This window comes from Rana temporaria, chromosome 2 (assembly GCF_905171775.1).
Source record: "Rana temporaria chromosome 2, aRanTem1.1, whole genome shotgun sequence".
Classification (NCBI taxonomy): Eukaryota; Metazoa; Chordata; class Amphibia; order Anura; family Ranidae; genus Rana; species Rana temporaria.
In genome coordinates this window covers 420,583,286-420,597,932 of record NC_053490.1, presented here as the reverse complement: position 1 = coordinate 420,597,932, position 14,647 = coordinate 420,583,286, and the positions used below count along the sequence as shown (strand labels likewise).

The 14,647-nt window shown below is 43.0% G+C and overlaps 1 protein-coding gene across 1 annotated transcript in view; it reads left to right on the top strand.

The window, feature by feature from the left end:
- The window catches only part of LOC120927498 (organic solute transporter subunit alpha-like), a 62,880-nt gene extending 55,162 nt beyond the window's left edge, over positions 1 to 7,718 (top strand). Inside the window, exon 8 of the mRNA XM_040338209.1 lies at positions 6,399 to 7,718. Within this exon, the coding sequence (XP_040194143.1) occupies positions 6,399 to 6,577 (179 nt within the window). The 3' untranslated portion in view covers positions 6,578 to 7,718. The remainder of the gene's footprint in view (positions 1 to 6,398) is intronic.
- Positions 7,719 to 14,647: the final 6,929 nt, after the last annotated feature.

The window sequence follows — 14,647 nt, the reverse complement described above, 5'->3', positions numbered from 1 at the left end:
CTCAGTTTGAGAATACACTTAAACATAGGATCGGACTTACGTCGGCGTATCTGCTGATACGCTGGCGTAAATTATTTGAGAATATGGCCCGCTGTGTATTTGGCTTCATCCATCTTCCCATCAACTTTGACCAGCTTCCCTGTCTCTGCTGAAGAAAAGCATAACCATAACATGATGCTGCCTGCACCATGTTTCACAGTGGGGATAGTGTTTTCAGGGTTATGTGCAGTGTTAGTTTTCCACTACACATAGCATTTTGCTTTTAGGCCAAAAAGTTAAATTTTGGTCTAATCTAACCAGAGCACCTTCTTCCACTTGTTTGCTGTGTCCTCCACTTGGCTTCTCACGAACTGCAAACGGGACTTCTTATGGCTTTCTTTAAACAATGGCTTTCTTCCTGGTACTTTTCCATAAAGGGCAGATTTGTGGAGTGCACAACTAATAGTTGTCATGTGGACAGATTATCTCACTTGAGCTGTGGATCTCTGCAGCTCCTCCAGAGTTACCAGCTTATCTGATTAATGCTCTCCTTGCCTGTTTAGCTGGACAGCCATCTCTTGTTAGGTTTGCAGTTGCGCCATACTCCATTTTCAGATGATGGATTGAACAGTGCTCTGTGAGAGGTTCAAAGTTTGTTTTTGTTTTTTTAAACCTAACCCTGCTTTAAACTTCTCCACAACTTTATCCTGTCTGGTGTGTTCCTTGGCCTTCATGTTGCTGTTTTGTTCACTAAGGTTCTCTAACAAACCTCTGAGGGCTTCATAGAACAGCTATATTCATACTGAGAATAAATTACACACAGGTAGACTCTGTTTACTAATTAGGCAACTTCTGAAGGCAATTGGTTCAACTAGATTTTAGTTAGGGGTATCAGAGTAAATGGGGCTAAATACAAATGCACGCCAAACTTTTCCGATATTTATTTGTAAAAATAATGGAAAACCATTTATCCTTTTCCTTTCACTTCACAATTATGTGCCACTTTGTGTTGATCTATCACATAAAATCCCAATAAGTAACATTAACGTTTTTGGTTGCAACATGAGAAAATGTGGAAAATTTCAAGGGGCATGACTACCTTTTCAAGGCACTGTAGATGTAAACACTTACAGAATGTTATGTAAGTATCTTGCTGTGTGTTGCTGGTTGCCTGATTGTAAAACATGGTTGTCCAGAAATATTGATATAATTAAAAAAATTACCTTAAAGTCTCATCAAACATTTCAGCTCTCCTACACCCCACCCTGGAGCTCTTTTGATGAGAGGACTACCACCTCTTCCTTCAGAGTTTACGAGGGCCAGATAGTGGTAGGTGGGAGTCGAAAAGGTCCTGGCATCAGTGGGAAAAATTAACGCCCCATTGTTTGTTTCAGTGGGAGTAATTGTGCCCCGTCATTAGGTCCAATTGTTGGTGTCATTGAGAAAAACAGTGCCCCATTGTTGGTGTAATTGAGAAAAACTGTGCCCCATTGTTGGTGTCCTTGTGAGGAATTGTCCCCTATCATTGGTGTCATTGTGAGGAATTGTGTCCCATCATTGGTGTCATTGGGAAGAATTGTGGCCCATCGTTGATGTCATTGAGCCCCTTTGTTGGTGTCACTGGGCCCAATTGTTGGTGTCAGTAGGAGAAACTATGCTCCATTGTTGGTATCAGTGGATGAAATAGCGCCCCAAGGGCCGGATAAAAGCAAGCAAAGGGCCGCATCTGGCCCCCAGGCCGCAGTTTGGAGACTACTGCTCTAAAGGACTGTTGCCTCTCTGAACTGTTGTGCCACGGGCCACTTTGTATGAAGTTGAGGGCTTAAACTTTATTGGTCAATAGTAGACACATGTTCACAGTTTGAATTTGAAAAGATTGCTCAGGCCTGGGCATTGGAGGAACTAACACCTTGTTGCTAACTATTTCTGACAGGACCTGTGGGCATGTACCCATGTTTCCCCGAAAATAAGCCTGGGTCTTATATTAATTATGCCAACAAAAGACACAGTAGGGCTTATTTTAAGGGTAGGTCTTACTATGTAATGTGATGTCTTCTCTCCCTCCCTGCCAGGAATCCCCAGCGTGAACTGAGTTAAAATGCTTGTAAAATCCTATTCCACTCTATTACAGTATTATATAATGTACAATGTGTGTGTTTCTGTAATATAATTGTGCCAAATACCTTTGTTATAGAGCCGCTCTGTGCTTTTGTTACCTGCCGGAGCTCTCTTCCCCCGCAATTATATTACAGAAACACACACATTGTACATTATATACTACTATAATAGAGTGTATTATAGGATTTTACAAGCATTTTTAACCAAGGCTTATTTTCAGGGTAGGGCTTATATTGCAGCCCTCCTGAAAAATAACGCTAGGTCTTATTTTCAGGGTAGGTCTTATTTTTGGGGAAACAGGGTAGCTGTAGATTAGGGAACAAGAACTATTATTTCAGAAGCACTCAGAAGAATCCTTCAGACAGGATGACTCCAAAAGAAGCAGGGTGGAAGGGATCTGTTCACATTGGGCTCCATGCTGTCTGCAAACTGTTTGTCATTTTCCTAAAGATCAGAGGAAAATGTTCATATTAATTAAAATCTATATTAGTCTCTGGGAGATGGAAACTACAGAATGTGCATTTAAAAAAACAGTATGTTTTAGTTGTACAGAACCCCCTAGGGACAGAGACCCCCTAGAGACAGATAAAACAGCCATTTTGGATCCCACCAGTCATGGAGTGTTTGGACTTGCTGTGATTAGGATAATGCGCTGATGTCAGAAATCCTAACTTAACTCAGTCATCAAAACCAGCCCTTCCTCCTTTGTCAAGAACCTGACAAAAGAGTTTGAATTTGCACTATTCCCCCATCAACATCGACAGTGCTGACAGGGGAATCCCTCTTACCGAGACATCGTGTTTTCCTGGTGTGGGGGTCGAGGGCGGGCTGGGGAAGCTGTCCCTACCAGGAGAAAACAGTGATTATTGCTAACGGCTATCGCAGCCGATAGGCATTAATCGCAATGAAATCCGGTATGCTGGTTGTACCAAAGTTGATCGATCGATCGATCAACTTGGTGCATTCAGCCTGCCCATATACTGTTCAAATCTCAGCTGGTTCCTATTGAACTGGCCAAGATTCAAACTGTCTGTGGTTGGCCTAACTTATGTCCATTTCAGGAGGCAAGAACCTCTACTAATGGTGAGTTAAGGTGACACCTCCAAAAGTGAGTAGCCAAGGGTTAGAGTCTGTCCCACGTCCATATCACCATAAATTGAGGAGCATAAAAAAATGACCAAAAGGTAATTCATCTGGAGCCTGTTCTATTGGTTTGCACCCAACAGCATGCCAACCAGTGGCGGTGCGTCCATTAAGGGTGAACGGGCGCCGCCCCCTCTCTCCAGCCCGTCACCCGCCACCAGAATGGGGTAAGCGTGTGGCGGTCAGATGACAAGCAGGGGGGTCACAGAGGCTACATATCATGGGCACAGAGGCTTCATATGGTGGGCATAGAGGCTACATATGATGGGTCACAGAGGCTACATATGATAGGTTACAGAGGCTAAATATGATGGGTCACAGAGGCTGCATATGATGGGCACAGAGGCTACATATGATGGGTCACAGAGGCTACATATGATGGGTACAAGGTCTACCTATGATGGGTGCACAGGCTACATATGATGGGCACACAGGCTACATATGGTGGGTCTCAGAGGCTATATATGATGGGCACATACTACATATGATGGGCACAGAGGCTACATATTATGGGCAGAGAGGCTACATATGATGGGCACAGAGGCTACATATGATGGGCACAGGTTACATATCATGGGGACAGAGGCTACATATGATGGGCACAAGCTGCATATGATGGGCACAGAGGCTACATTCAATGGGCACAAAGACTACATATGATGGGCACAGGCTGAATATGATGGGCACAGAGGCTGCATATGATGGGCACAGAGGCTGCATAGGATGGGAACAAGCTGCATATGATGGGCACAGAGGCTGCATATGATGGGCACATGCACTGCATATGATGGGCACAGAGGCTAAATTTTATGGGCCACAGTGGCTGCATTTTATGGGCCACAGTGGCTGCATTTGATGGGCACAGTGGCTGCGTTTGGGCACAGTGGCTGTAGTCGATGGCACAGATGCTGCATTTTATGGCACAGTGGCTTCATTTTATGGGGCACAGAGGCAACAATTGATGGGTACAGTGGCTGTATTTGATGGCATAGTGGCTGCATTTTATGGGCACAGTGGCTGCAATTGATGTTTTTCCAACAGAACAGGCATCAGGAAAGGTTGTGATAACATCATGATTCTAACTTACAGGGTAGCTTGTTTGTTGGAAGTGTATGGGAATCACTTGGCTGCTCCACAGTCCTTAGCGTGTACCAGATTTATGCAAGATTTTTATCTACCTGTGTGTGTTCAGCCAGCTAGATTTAGCCAAGTTACCCTCCAGTACAGTGTTGCTAACCTACCAGATTGACATTTACTGACACAACACCCAAAACTTACTGGCACAACCAAGTTTTTACTGGCATTCCAAAAGTTACAAGTGCAAATTAGAGTATTTAAGCTACAGACAAATACAATATGCAATTGCCAATATGATTTAAGGTAGATAGAAAGGCAAAAAACATATTTAAAACACAATTATTTTTGATATAGTAAGTAAGTAGCTCAGGGACCAGCCTCAGGAGGGCAAGAAATTAGAATGGGCGGCACACACACATGAAATTGACTTTCACAGTGACACTGACAGCAGTGTGCAGTCGCACAGATGATGACGAGACCTCACTGACACAACACGTCCCCTCATGAGTCACAGTGGCAGTCTCTCTCCAAGCCAAGTGGTCACTCCAGTCTAAACAGCACTGACGGTCCCGGTCCCAGCCTACCTTGCTCCCATACCGCAGGCCCACACACAAGGCTCTGGTCACTCTGCTTGGCTCAATTGCACCATGACATCACACGACATGCTCGGGCACCACCTCCACCAGAGCCGTCCGATCACACTGTGGCAAGCACTCGGATGGTTCCAGCCAGCTCCGGACCAAACCGAGCGTTTTTTTACTGGCAACCTTTTACTTTTACTGGCAGGAGAATATAACCTGTTTTTTACAGGCTGCCAGTAAAAATGCTGGCGGTTGGCAACACTGCTCCAGTAGTGGACAACGGTATCGCAAGCAGTAATATCTGTATCACAGCTTGTTTTAACTTCCTAAAGTAAGCTCTCCTCATTCCATGTCCACCATACAAGGTTCTCACTCTGATTAGAGAGTTGCCATGGGCATCATTGCTTGACATCTGGTGGCAGGAGTAGGATTTTAGAGGCTGTATGCTGTTCACAGTTATTACGGATTAGGAAATTTAGGGTTCTTGCACTAATTTGCAAGTGTGCTGTATGATTTTTGTCCAATGCTCATTAAATATCAATCGGCTTCTAGAATCCCTGTACCCCTGTCCAGGACAGACCACGACAAACATTTTTATAATCACCATGTTTGCTACTATCAGACCAGCCCCTTTCATGTCTTCAGATTGTATTTCACTAGTGAGTGATTACCTTTCCTATTAATATAAGCAAACCACCTGACTAGGGTTCCATTGTTGTTTACCAGAGGTATTGGAGGTAAGATTTTTTGTGAAAGACAAATCTTGTAAATGGCAGTGGAATACCACAGATATAATTAGAGGTGTAGCTTGAAACTTGTGGGCCCCAATGCAAAACTTGACCTGGCCCCTCCAACTACCACCCACCACTTTCACCGTGCGTGCAGATACACCCACCGCATGCCAAGATACTCAAAGTGGCTTAAGAGCCATCTGTCCTATTGTGGCTACAGGACGGCACTCTCCTTCTCTTAACTCACTGAGCTTGGTTACCATTCCATGTTGGCAGCACACAGCACAGACACTTCCCCATCCTGGGCTGTTCTCACCCCATGCTCCTCTTCATTCAGGAAATAGCTCACAGCTTCTCCCCAGCCAATGAGAACAGAGGGGTGGACTGTGGAATGTAAAGCGGAAGCCCAGTACTGGAGTGTAGCTGTGGGGCCCTAGGGAAAAGCGGAGCTGGACTTTGTGGAGGATATGATATGACAGGGAGGCTGCAGGAGCCCCCTGGAGCTAGGGGCTGGGTTGCAATTGTGACCCCTGCAACCCCTTACGCTACGCCCATGGATATAATACATTTCAGATATGAATGTTATTCTTATAGATCTATCACCATCAATCATGAAGATCCAAGATCAAATAATAGTACTGTACACCTGATTTGCTCATCTCTGGTTTCACATTCTAATTTCAATCTTTTTTTTTTCTTTTTGTTTTATTAGCAATTGATATTATTATTATTATCTAACACCACATTTCTTGAATATCATGTCTTACAGATATGAATCAACAGCTCATGATCATGGAAATGTTCCTCGTCACAGTTATCTGCAGAATGCTTTACCGAAGGCAATACAATGGCAATCCTACTAATGATGAAGCTGCCAAAGATAATCTGCAAAACAGCACACTCTGTCTAAATGGAAAAATAATAGATGATGGTCCAGAAAAGGTTTAACGCAAGACACCATCATGGAATATACATGGAATATTTAACAATAATTCACTGGAATTTGGAAGATAATATAAAATTGAGCTTCCAATAGACTATTAGACATAAGTTTATCTATACTTATACTTTTGTATATAATATTTGGTTTTGCATGTCTATGTATACTTTTGTTGTATCTCTTGAGAGACTACAAAGACTTCGCGTAATCAATATTTTCCTTTTTTGCTACACATGACTGAATTGTCATGGTTTATACTTTTTTATATTCATTGGTGAAGAATACATAGAATTCTACAGCTAACCTACATATCCAGTGCTCCTAGTAACATCCAGATGCTATTACATGCAGCAGTGAGCCAGAAGGATGTTGATATGGGGAAGTGTTTTCAATCCCGCAGAATGCCAGGTTGATTGGTTTTCAGTTAACCACTAATCCTTCATTCTCCTTTTTGGTTCTAATTAAATCAAATATTGCCATACAAGACCCTTCCAGCTTTTCTGAGTGACAGCTGTTCAAAGAAGCAATAAGCATTTAAAAAGCATGTAGAGGAGACAAGTAAAATCATTCGGTAAATGTTAATGTCATTGAAAAAAAACATTGCCACTCTGCCAAAAACCATCAAACATATATATTTCGAGCTTCGTATATAATTTTCACATTTGTAAAGAGAGCTTTCATTATACATCAGGGTTTGACTGCAGCCTCTTGCCAGTCATTCTGTATTGTGAATCTGTTTCCTGGAGACTTCAATAGGACACATCAAGCATGTGAATATTGACCAGGGGTGCACATCTACACCCTAATTTGCTGAGCATTTCCACACCAAGGAACACATTTTACACTGTTGCCTTTGAGGGTATTGCTAATGAGTGTAACATCGTGTCTACTGAAAACAGAAGAGAAAATTAAGTGCTACAAAATACAACACAAAATAAAGTTTCATTTGTCAACATACTACAATGTTGTTGCATATTAAACAAATAAAGTATTAAAGAACAGAAACCATACAAAACACTATATTTGTTTTAAAAATGTGCTGTATGATTGTATCAGTATTCATGCAATACACAAATAATACCCTAACAAATGTTTTTAATGTGTGCGAAATGTTATTTTTTGTTAATTAAAGTGCAAGTTCAGTCAAAACTAAGGTTAAATCTATTTCCATCCCTATCCTAAGCCTATTCTATCTAGAAAGATGCCATGGTCCAGTCACATGATCTCTCCCAGCACCAGAGTCTTAGGCCGCGTACACACGGTCGGTCCATCTGATGAGAACGGTCCTGCTGCGGCTGTCAGATGACTGATCACTGCAGCAGCTCGATCACAGCGGATCACATGATAATTGTAAACAATTTGTGGTATCCTTTAATGCCATTCATTGTGTACAATTGTGTTGCTAGCTGTGATTGGCCACAATGATCACATGGTACACACAGGGCCAATTACAGCCCATCCGTACCATGTGATTAGTTCTGGACAATCACAGCTAATCACAACAAAACAAGCTGAATGAATCGATTTAAATCAGTAAAATGCTTACTTATAGCAATAAAATTCACTGCTTTAACCACTTAACCATATTGTGCTGCCCAAAGACCAGAGCACTTTTTGCGATTCGGCACTGCGTCGCTTTAACTGACAATTGCGCGGTCGTGCAACGTGGCTCCCAAACAAAATTGGCGTCCTTTTTTACGCACAAATAGAGCTTTCTTTTGGTGGTATTTGATCACCTCTGCGGTTTTTAGTTTTTGGGCTATAAACAAAAATAGAGCGATAATTTTGAAAAAAAAAATATTTTTTACTTTTTGCTATAATAAATATCCCCGAAAAATATACAAAAAAAAACTTTTTTTTTCCTCAGTTTAGGCTGATACGTATTCTTCTACATATTTTTGGTAAAAAAAAAATGCAATAAGCGTTTATTGATTGGTTTGCGCAAAAGTTATAGCGTTTACGAAATAGGGGGTATTTTTATGGCATTTTTATTAATATTTATTTTTTACTAGTAATGGCGGCGATCAGCGTTTTTTTTTTCGGTACTGCGACATTATGGCGTACAGTTCGGACACTTTTGACACATTTTTGGGACCATTGGCATTTTTATAGCGATCAGTGCTATAAAAATGCATTGGATTACTATAAAAATGCCACTGGCAGTGAATGGGGTTAACACTAGGGGGCGGGAAAGGGGTTAAGTATGTTCCCTGGGTGTGTTCTAACTGTAGGGGGGTGGCCTCACTAGGGTAAATCACTGATCTTCTGTTCATACATTGTATGAACAGAGGGTTAGCATTTCTCCCCCTGACAGGACCGAGAGCTGTGTGTTTACACACACAGCTCCCGGTCCCCGCTCTGTAACAAGCGATCCCGGGCATGCGCACGGGAGTCGGGGGCGAGCGGTGGCCTCGTGGCCTGCGCGAGAGCCGACGTTATACTACGGCTCTTGCGCAGGGGGGCCGACCTGCCGCCGTAAAACGGCGGTGGGCGGTCTGGAAGCAGTTAAGCAATCATAATGAGTAAAAGAATAATCCTGATCTATTCCCCAGAGTAGTATATTATATACTGCTCTGGTGACAAAAAAATTATGACAAAAAATGACAACTTCAAAAAACTCGCCATGCCTTCTTACTAAATACCCTGGACTGTCTACTTTCCAAAAAGGGGTGATTTGTGGGATATCTGTACTATTCTTACATTTTTGGGCCCAATAAATGAACCGTCAGATCAGGATTGATCAATTTTCACTTATATACCATAGTTTGTGGCCTCTGTAACTTTCCTACAGACTCAATAATATACACTAATTTAGGTTATTTTTGCCAAAGAATTGTAGCAGAATACATTTTAGCCTAAATTTATGAAGAACGGTCATTTATTTGCAACATTTTATAACAAAAACAAAGAAAAAACAGATTTTTTTAAAATGTTGGTCCTTTTTCATTTATTTGGCAAAAAATAAAAAACCCAGTGGTGATTAAATACCACCAAAAGAAAACTCTAGTTGTGTAAACCAAATCATTACAATTTAGTTTGGGTACAGTGTTTCATGACTGCTCAATTATCATTTAACCATTTCCGTACCGGCCCATAGTCATATGACGTCCACAGAGGGGATCTCTCATCCCGGGTGGAAGTCATATGACGTCCTGGGCTTTGTGAAATACATTTTTAAAATGCGCCCCGTCCCGCCGAGCTCGCGTGCAGGAGCGAATACATACGTGAGTAGCGAAACGGTGATGTTTACATTCCTTGTAATTAGAGCTGCAACGGATCACAGGTGATCCGTGATCTGAACGGGTCACACCCTTCGGATCGGCACACACTGTGATCCGCGGATTGCCGCGGCTCCGGAGCTAGGCCGAAGCCGCAGCCTTTCCTAATGTTATGGCTGTGGCTCTGGAGCTAGGCCGAAGCCGCGGCCTTTCCTAACGTTATGGTCGCGGCTTCGGCCTACCTCGGGAGCAGTGGCCATAACGTTAGGAAAGGCCGTAGCTTCGGCCTAGCTCCGGCAATAACATTAGGAAAGGCCGTGGCTTCGGCCTAGCTCCGGAGCCGCGGCCATCTTGATACACCCGGCAGCGGCCCTCCTCCTCTGTTTACACCCACAGAGGAGGAGGAGCCCGCACTCGAGGCCGTGGGACACACCGCTAGAAGTGACTCTGTACTATCTGAGGGGGGTTGTCTTACCTGAGAGGGGGGCTGTCTTGCCTGAGGGGGGGCTGTCTTGCCTGAGGGGGGGCTGTTTTGCCTGAGGGGGGATGTCTTGCCTGAGGGGGGGCTGTCTTGCCTGAGGGGGGCTGTCTTGCCTGAGGGAGGGGCACCCCGTCTTGCCTGAGGGTATGTGGATATTACAGTGGGGGGGATGTGGATATTACAGTGGGGGGATGTGGATATTAATGTGGGGGGGGAGAGATGTGGATATTACAGTTGGGGGGAGAGATGTGAATATTACAGTGGGGGGGAATTTTTTTTTTTTTTTTTTTGCCGATCCGAAAAATGATCCGATCCATGACTCCTGATACGAGGAACGATCCGAACCGTGAGTTTTTTGATCTGTTGCACCCCTACTTGTAATAGGAATAAAAGTGATCAAAATAAATAAATAAGTAAAATAAAAAAAAAAATAATATATATATTTTTTTAAAACGCCCCTGTCCCCGGTAGCTCGCGCTCAGAAGCGAACGCACACGCAAGTCACGCCCACGTATGTAAACGGTGTTCAAACCACATATGTGAGGTACCGTCGCGTGCGTTTGAGCGTGTGCAACAATTCTAGCACTAGCCATTCACGCCGTATGTGTAGCAGTTTTAATTGCCCCCTTTTCTTTCTCTGTAGCTTATATATGGCGTATATATAGGTGCTGTTTACACCCTTGATGTAGCATGTTTCTTGGGGACACCAGCACTTAATACTGCCATGATCGTGTGCAAATCCCTTATAGGTCCCTATATTATACATCCGTCTCAGGCAAAATGGTAACATTACACTATATCCTATGGAGAATGATTTGTACTCAGTGAGCTTCAAGAAAATGGCCGCCGGGCGTCCAATTTTGCAGACTATATATACCTATGCATTGTATCTAGTGTAACTAGTGTTATTCCCTGATGAAGTCAAGTGACGTGACGATACGCGTCGGGATTGGAGCACTAGATCCAGGCACCATCTGACGGCAGGCAGACGAGCTTGGCGCTCGTAGAGGTCACTGAATGCAGATTTGTTGCTATTGTGAGTGTTTTTATGATTTTTTACCAATAAATGTGTTCCTGTGTTGCGGGACTATGCGATGTGTCTCCTTTTTTTCCATTTAAATTGCCATTTCTCTGAGTAACACCTGCTGTAACTGTGAGGCAAGGAGAGACTAGAGGGGACACAGAGGAAGTTTTGCGAGCTCGGCGCTCGTGGAGATACTCCCACTATCCTGTCACTTTGTGTGAGTGCATCAGTGTGTGATTTATCCGTATCTACCATTGGCCTACAGTTACACTATATATTTTTTTTTTCTGCCATTTTTTCATATGCTACTACCTGGGACTAGGTCCCCTGGCTGCATTTAGTGCTGTATATGTACGAGGATCGTTAGGCTGTCTATACTACAGCTGTGAGGTGGCGCTCCCGTGGTTTTCAGTGTAGAGTATGCAAATTAGCTACTTATGCCGATTCTTAATGCTAAGAGAAAATGGTCTAAGAACATTCAACCAGAAGCAAAAATAGATTATAACAAAAGCTTAAGAACATCTAACTACAAGAGAAAATAGTCTAAAACTATAGATTAACCACTTCCAGACCGCCCGCCGTCATTATATGGCGGCTCTTAGAAGAGAAATATCATTGTTATTGCAGCAGCTAGCTACCATAACCCTGGTATCCTCTTCTTCTGATTCGCCGCAAGATCACTTTTTTTTGGCGGCAGGAGGGGCCCCCCCCGACTCTCTCCGGTGCCCTCCGCCACTTACTGGAGCCTCCGACAGCAACAGAGGCGATCGTGTCCGCTCCCCTTTTAGGTATGGAGATGAGTGAGGGGAAGATGGCCCCCACTCCTCTCCATACCATTGCCATTATCATTTTTTTTTTAAATGACATTACATTTTTTATTTATTTATTTTTTATAGCATTTTAGTGTAAATATGAGATCTGAGGTCTGTTTTACCCCAGATCTCATATTTAAGAGGTCCTGTCATGCTTTTTTTTTTATTACAAGGTATGTTTACATTCCTTGTAATAGGAATAAAAGTGACACCATTTTTTTTTTTTAAATAAAATGTCAAAAATAAATAAGAAAATAAATACATTTTTAAAATGCACCCCGTCTCGCCGAGCTCGCGTGCAGGAGCGAATGCATACGTGAGTAGCGAAACAGTGAAAATGGTTTTCAACCCACACATGTGAGGTAACGCTGCAATCGTTAGAGCGAGAGCAATAATTATAGCCCTAAACCTCCTCTTCAACTCAAAACATGCAACCTGTAGAATTTTGTAAACGTCGCATATGGAGATTTTTAAGGCTAAAAGTTTTTCGCTATTCCACGAGCGGGTTCAACTTTGAAATGTGACATGTTGGGTATCAATTTACTCGGTGTAACATCATCTTTCATAATATAAAACAAAATTGGGCTTACCTTACTGTTACCTTTTGTTTCTTTAAGTGAATATTTTACAAAAAAAGGGCGCTTGTAAGACCGCTGTGCATATACGGTGTGACAAAGTATTGCAACAACCACCATTTTATTCTCTATGGTGTTAAAAAAATATATATAATGTTTGGGGGTTCTAAGTAATTTTCTAGCAAAAAAAAATATTTTAACTTGTAAACAACAAGTTTGAAAAATAGGCCCAGTCTAAAAGTATTTAAAGCGGGGGTTCACCCTGTTAAAAAAAAAAATGTTTTTTTTTATTATACCATTACATTCGGCATCGTAGCGCGAGCTACGGTATGCCGGTCTTACATTTTTTATCCCCGTACTCACTGTGATATGGATCATTGAAGATTCCGGGGAATGGGCGTTCCTATGGTGAGAGAAGGTGATTGACGGCCGGCCCTGGCACGTCACGCTCCTCCGGAAATAGCCGAAATAGGCTTGGCTCTTCACGGCGCCTGCGCATAGCCTGTGCGCAGACGCCGTGAAGAGCCGAGACCTACTCCGGCTGTCTTCGGGGAGCGTGACGTGCCAGAGCCGGCCGTCAATCATCCTCCCTCTCCATAGGCACACCCATTCCCCGCGGGAGTCGGAAACTTCAATGATCGATAGCACAGTGAGTACGGGGATTAAAAATTTAAGACCGGCATACCGTAGCTCGCGCTACGATGCCGGATGTAATGGTATAATGATGTTAAGGAGGGTGAACCACCGCTTTAAGAACATTTGACCAAAATAGCCTCAAACAATAGCCTAAGAACATTTGATCAGAAGTGAAAAAGCCTCGAAGGACATTTAACAAGACATTTTAAAAGAGGAAATACCCTTTATTTTGCCCCATTCGCACAACAGTCCCAGCTTGTGTAAAAAATCCATAAACTTAAGTGAAAGCTGGTTAAGTCACACAGAATGAGCACACGTGCAATTTCACTTGACAAATAGCTATGCATTTTTTTTTATAAATACAGTGGAACCTTGGTTTAAGAGTAACTTGGTTTGAGAGCCTTTTGATTTGCAAGCAACTTTTTTTTTTAATTCTGACTCGGTTTGCGAGTGTTGACTCGCAAGACGAGCAGAATTCAAGCTAAATAGACCTGCAGTACTTCATTTGACCTGAGGTATGGGGGCGCAGAAGCCGAGCAGAGCCAAAAAAAGGGCCCGCAGTACCTCATTTGGCCTGAGGTACAGGGGCGCATGAAACGAGCCGAAGTGTCCTTGCGCCTTTTCGGACGTTTTCAGCGCTCTCTGGCACCCCCTTATCTCTGGCCGCATTCGGTATTGCATCACAAATTATTTTCATTTCCATTGACTTCAATGGGAAAACTCGCTTTGATATGCGAGTACTTTGGATTACGAGCATACTCCTGGAACGGATTATTATTAATCCGAGGTTCAACTGTAGAATGTTTATCTTTTGAAAATGACTGGCTGAAAGTAACTGTGTTGTGAGTTTTACATTTCACTTACTGTTCCACACATTCATGATTATTTTTAAAGCAAACCTAAATTCAAAATGTGAAGATGTGTTGCCTTATAGAGAATATGTAGCAAGGCTAAGCAATACCCTGATAAAGCTTCAATTTGCCTTCAATTCCTCATAAAACAATTGCAATGCATATCTGTATAATTGACCACAAATATAAAAAGGACATTCTTCCTTCTGACCACCAATAAAAAAGGGCAAACCTTCCCCTGACCACCTGTTAAGCAGCTTCACTGTTAGGAAACTGTCTGCTCTGTACCCAAATGGGTTGTTGTCCACAAAGGGCGGCATTTCCCTATCCTCCTTACTTGTCTGGAACCTCTCCCTGCCTTTAATTTCTGTCCCTGTCAGATGGGTGACCTGTCCCTACACCAACCACACCCGAAATTAGTTCCAAGCCTGGGAGCCAGCGCCTAAAATAGGCTCTCCCTGATCCAAGATGGCTGCCAGAG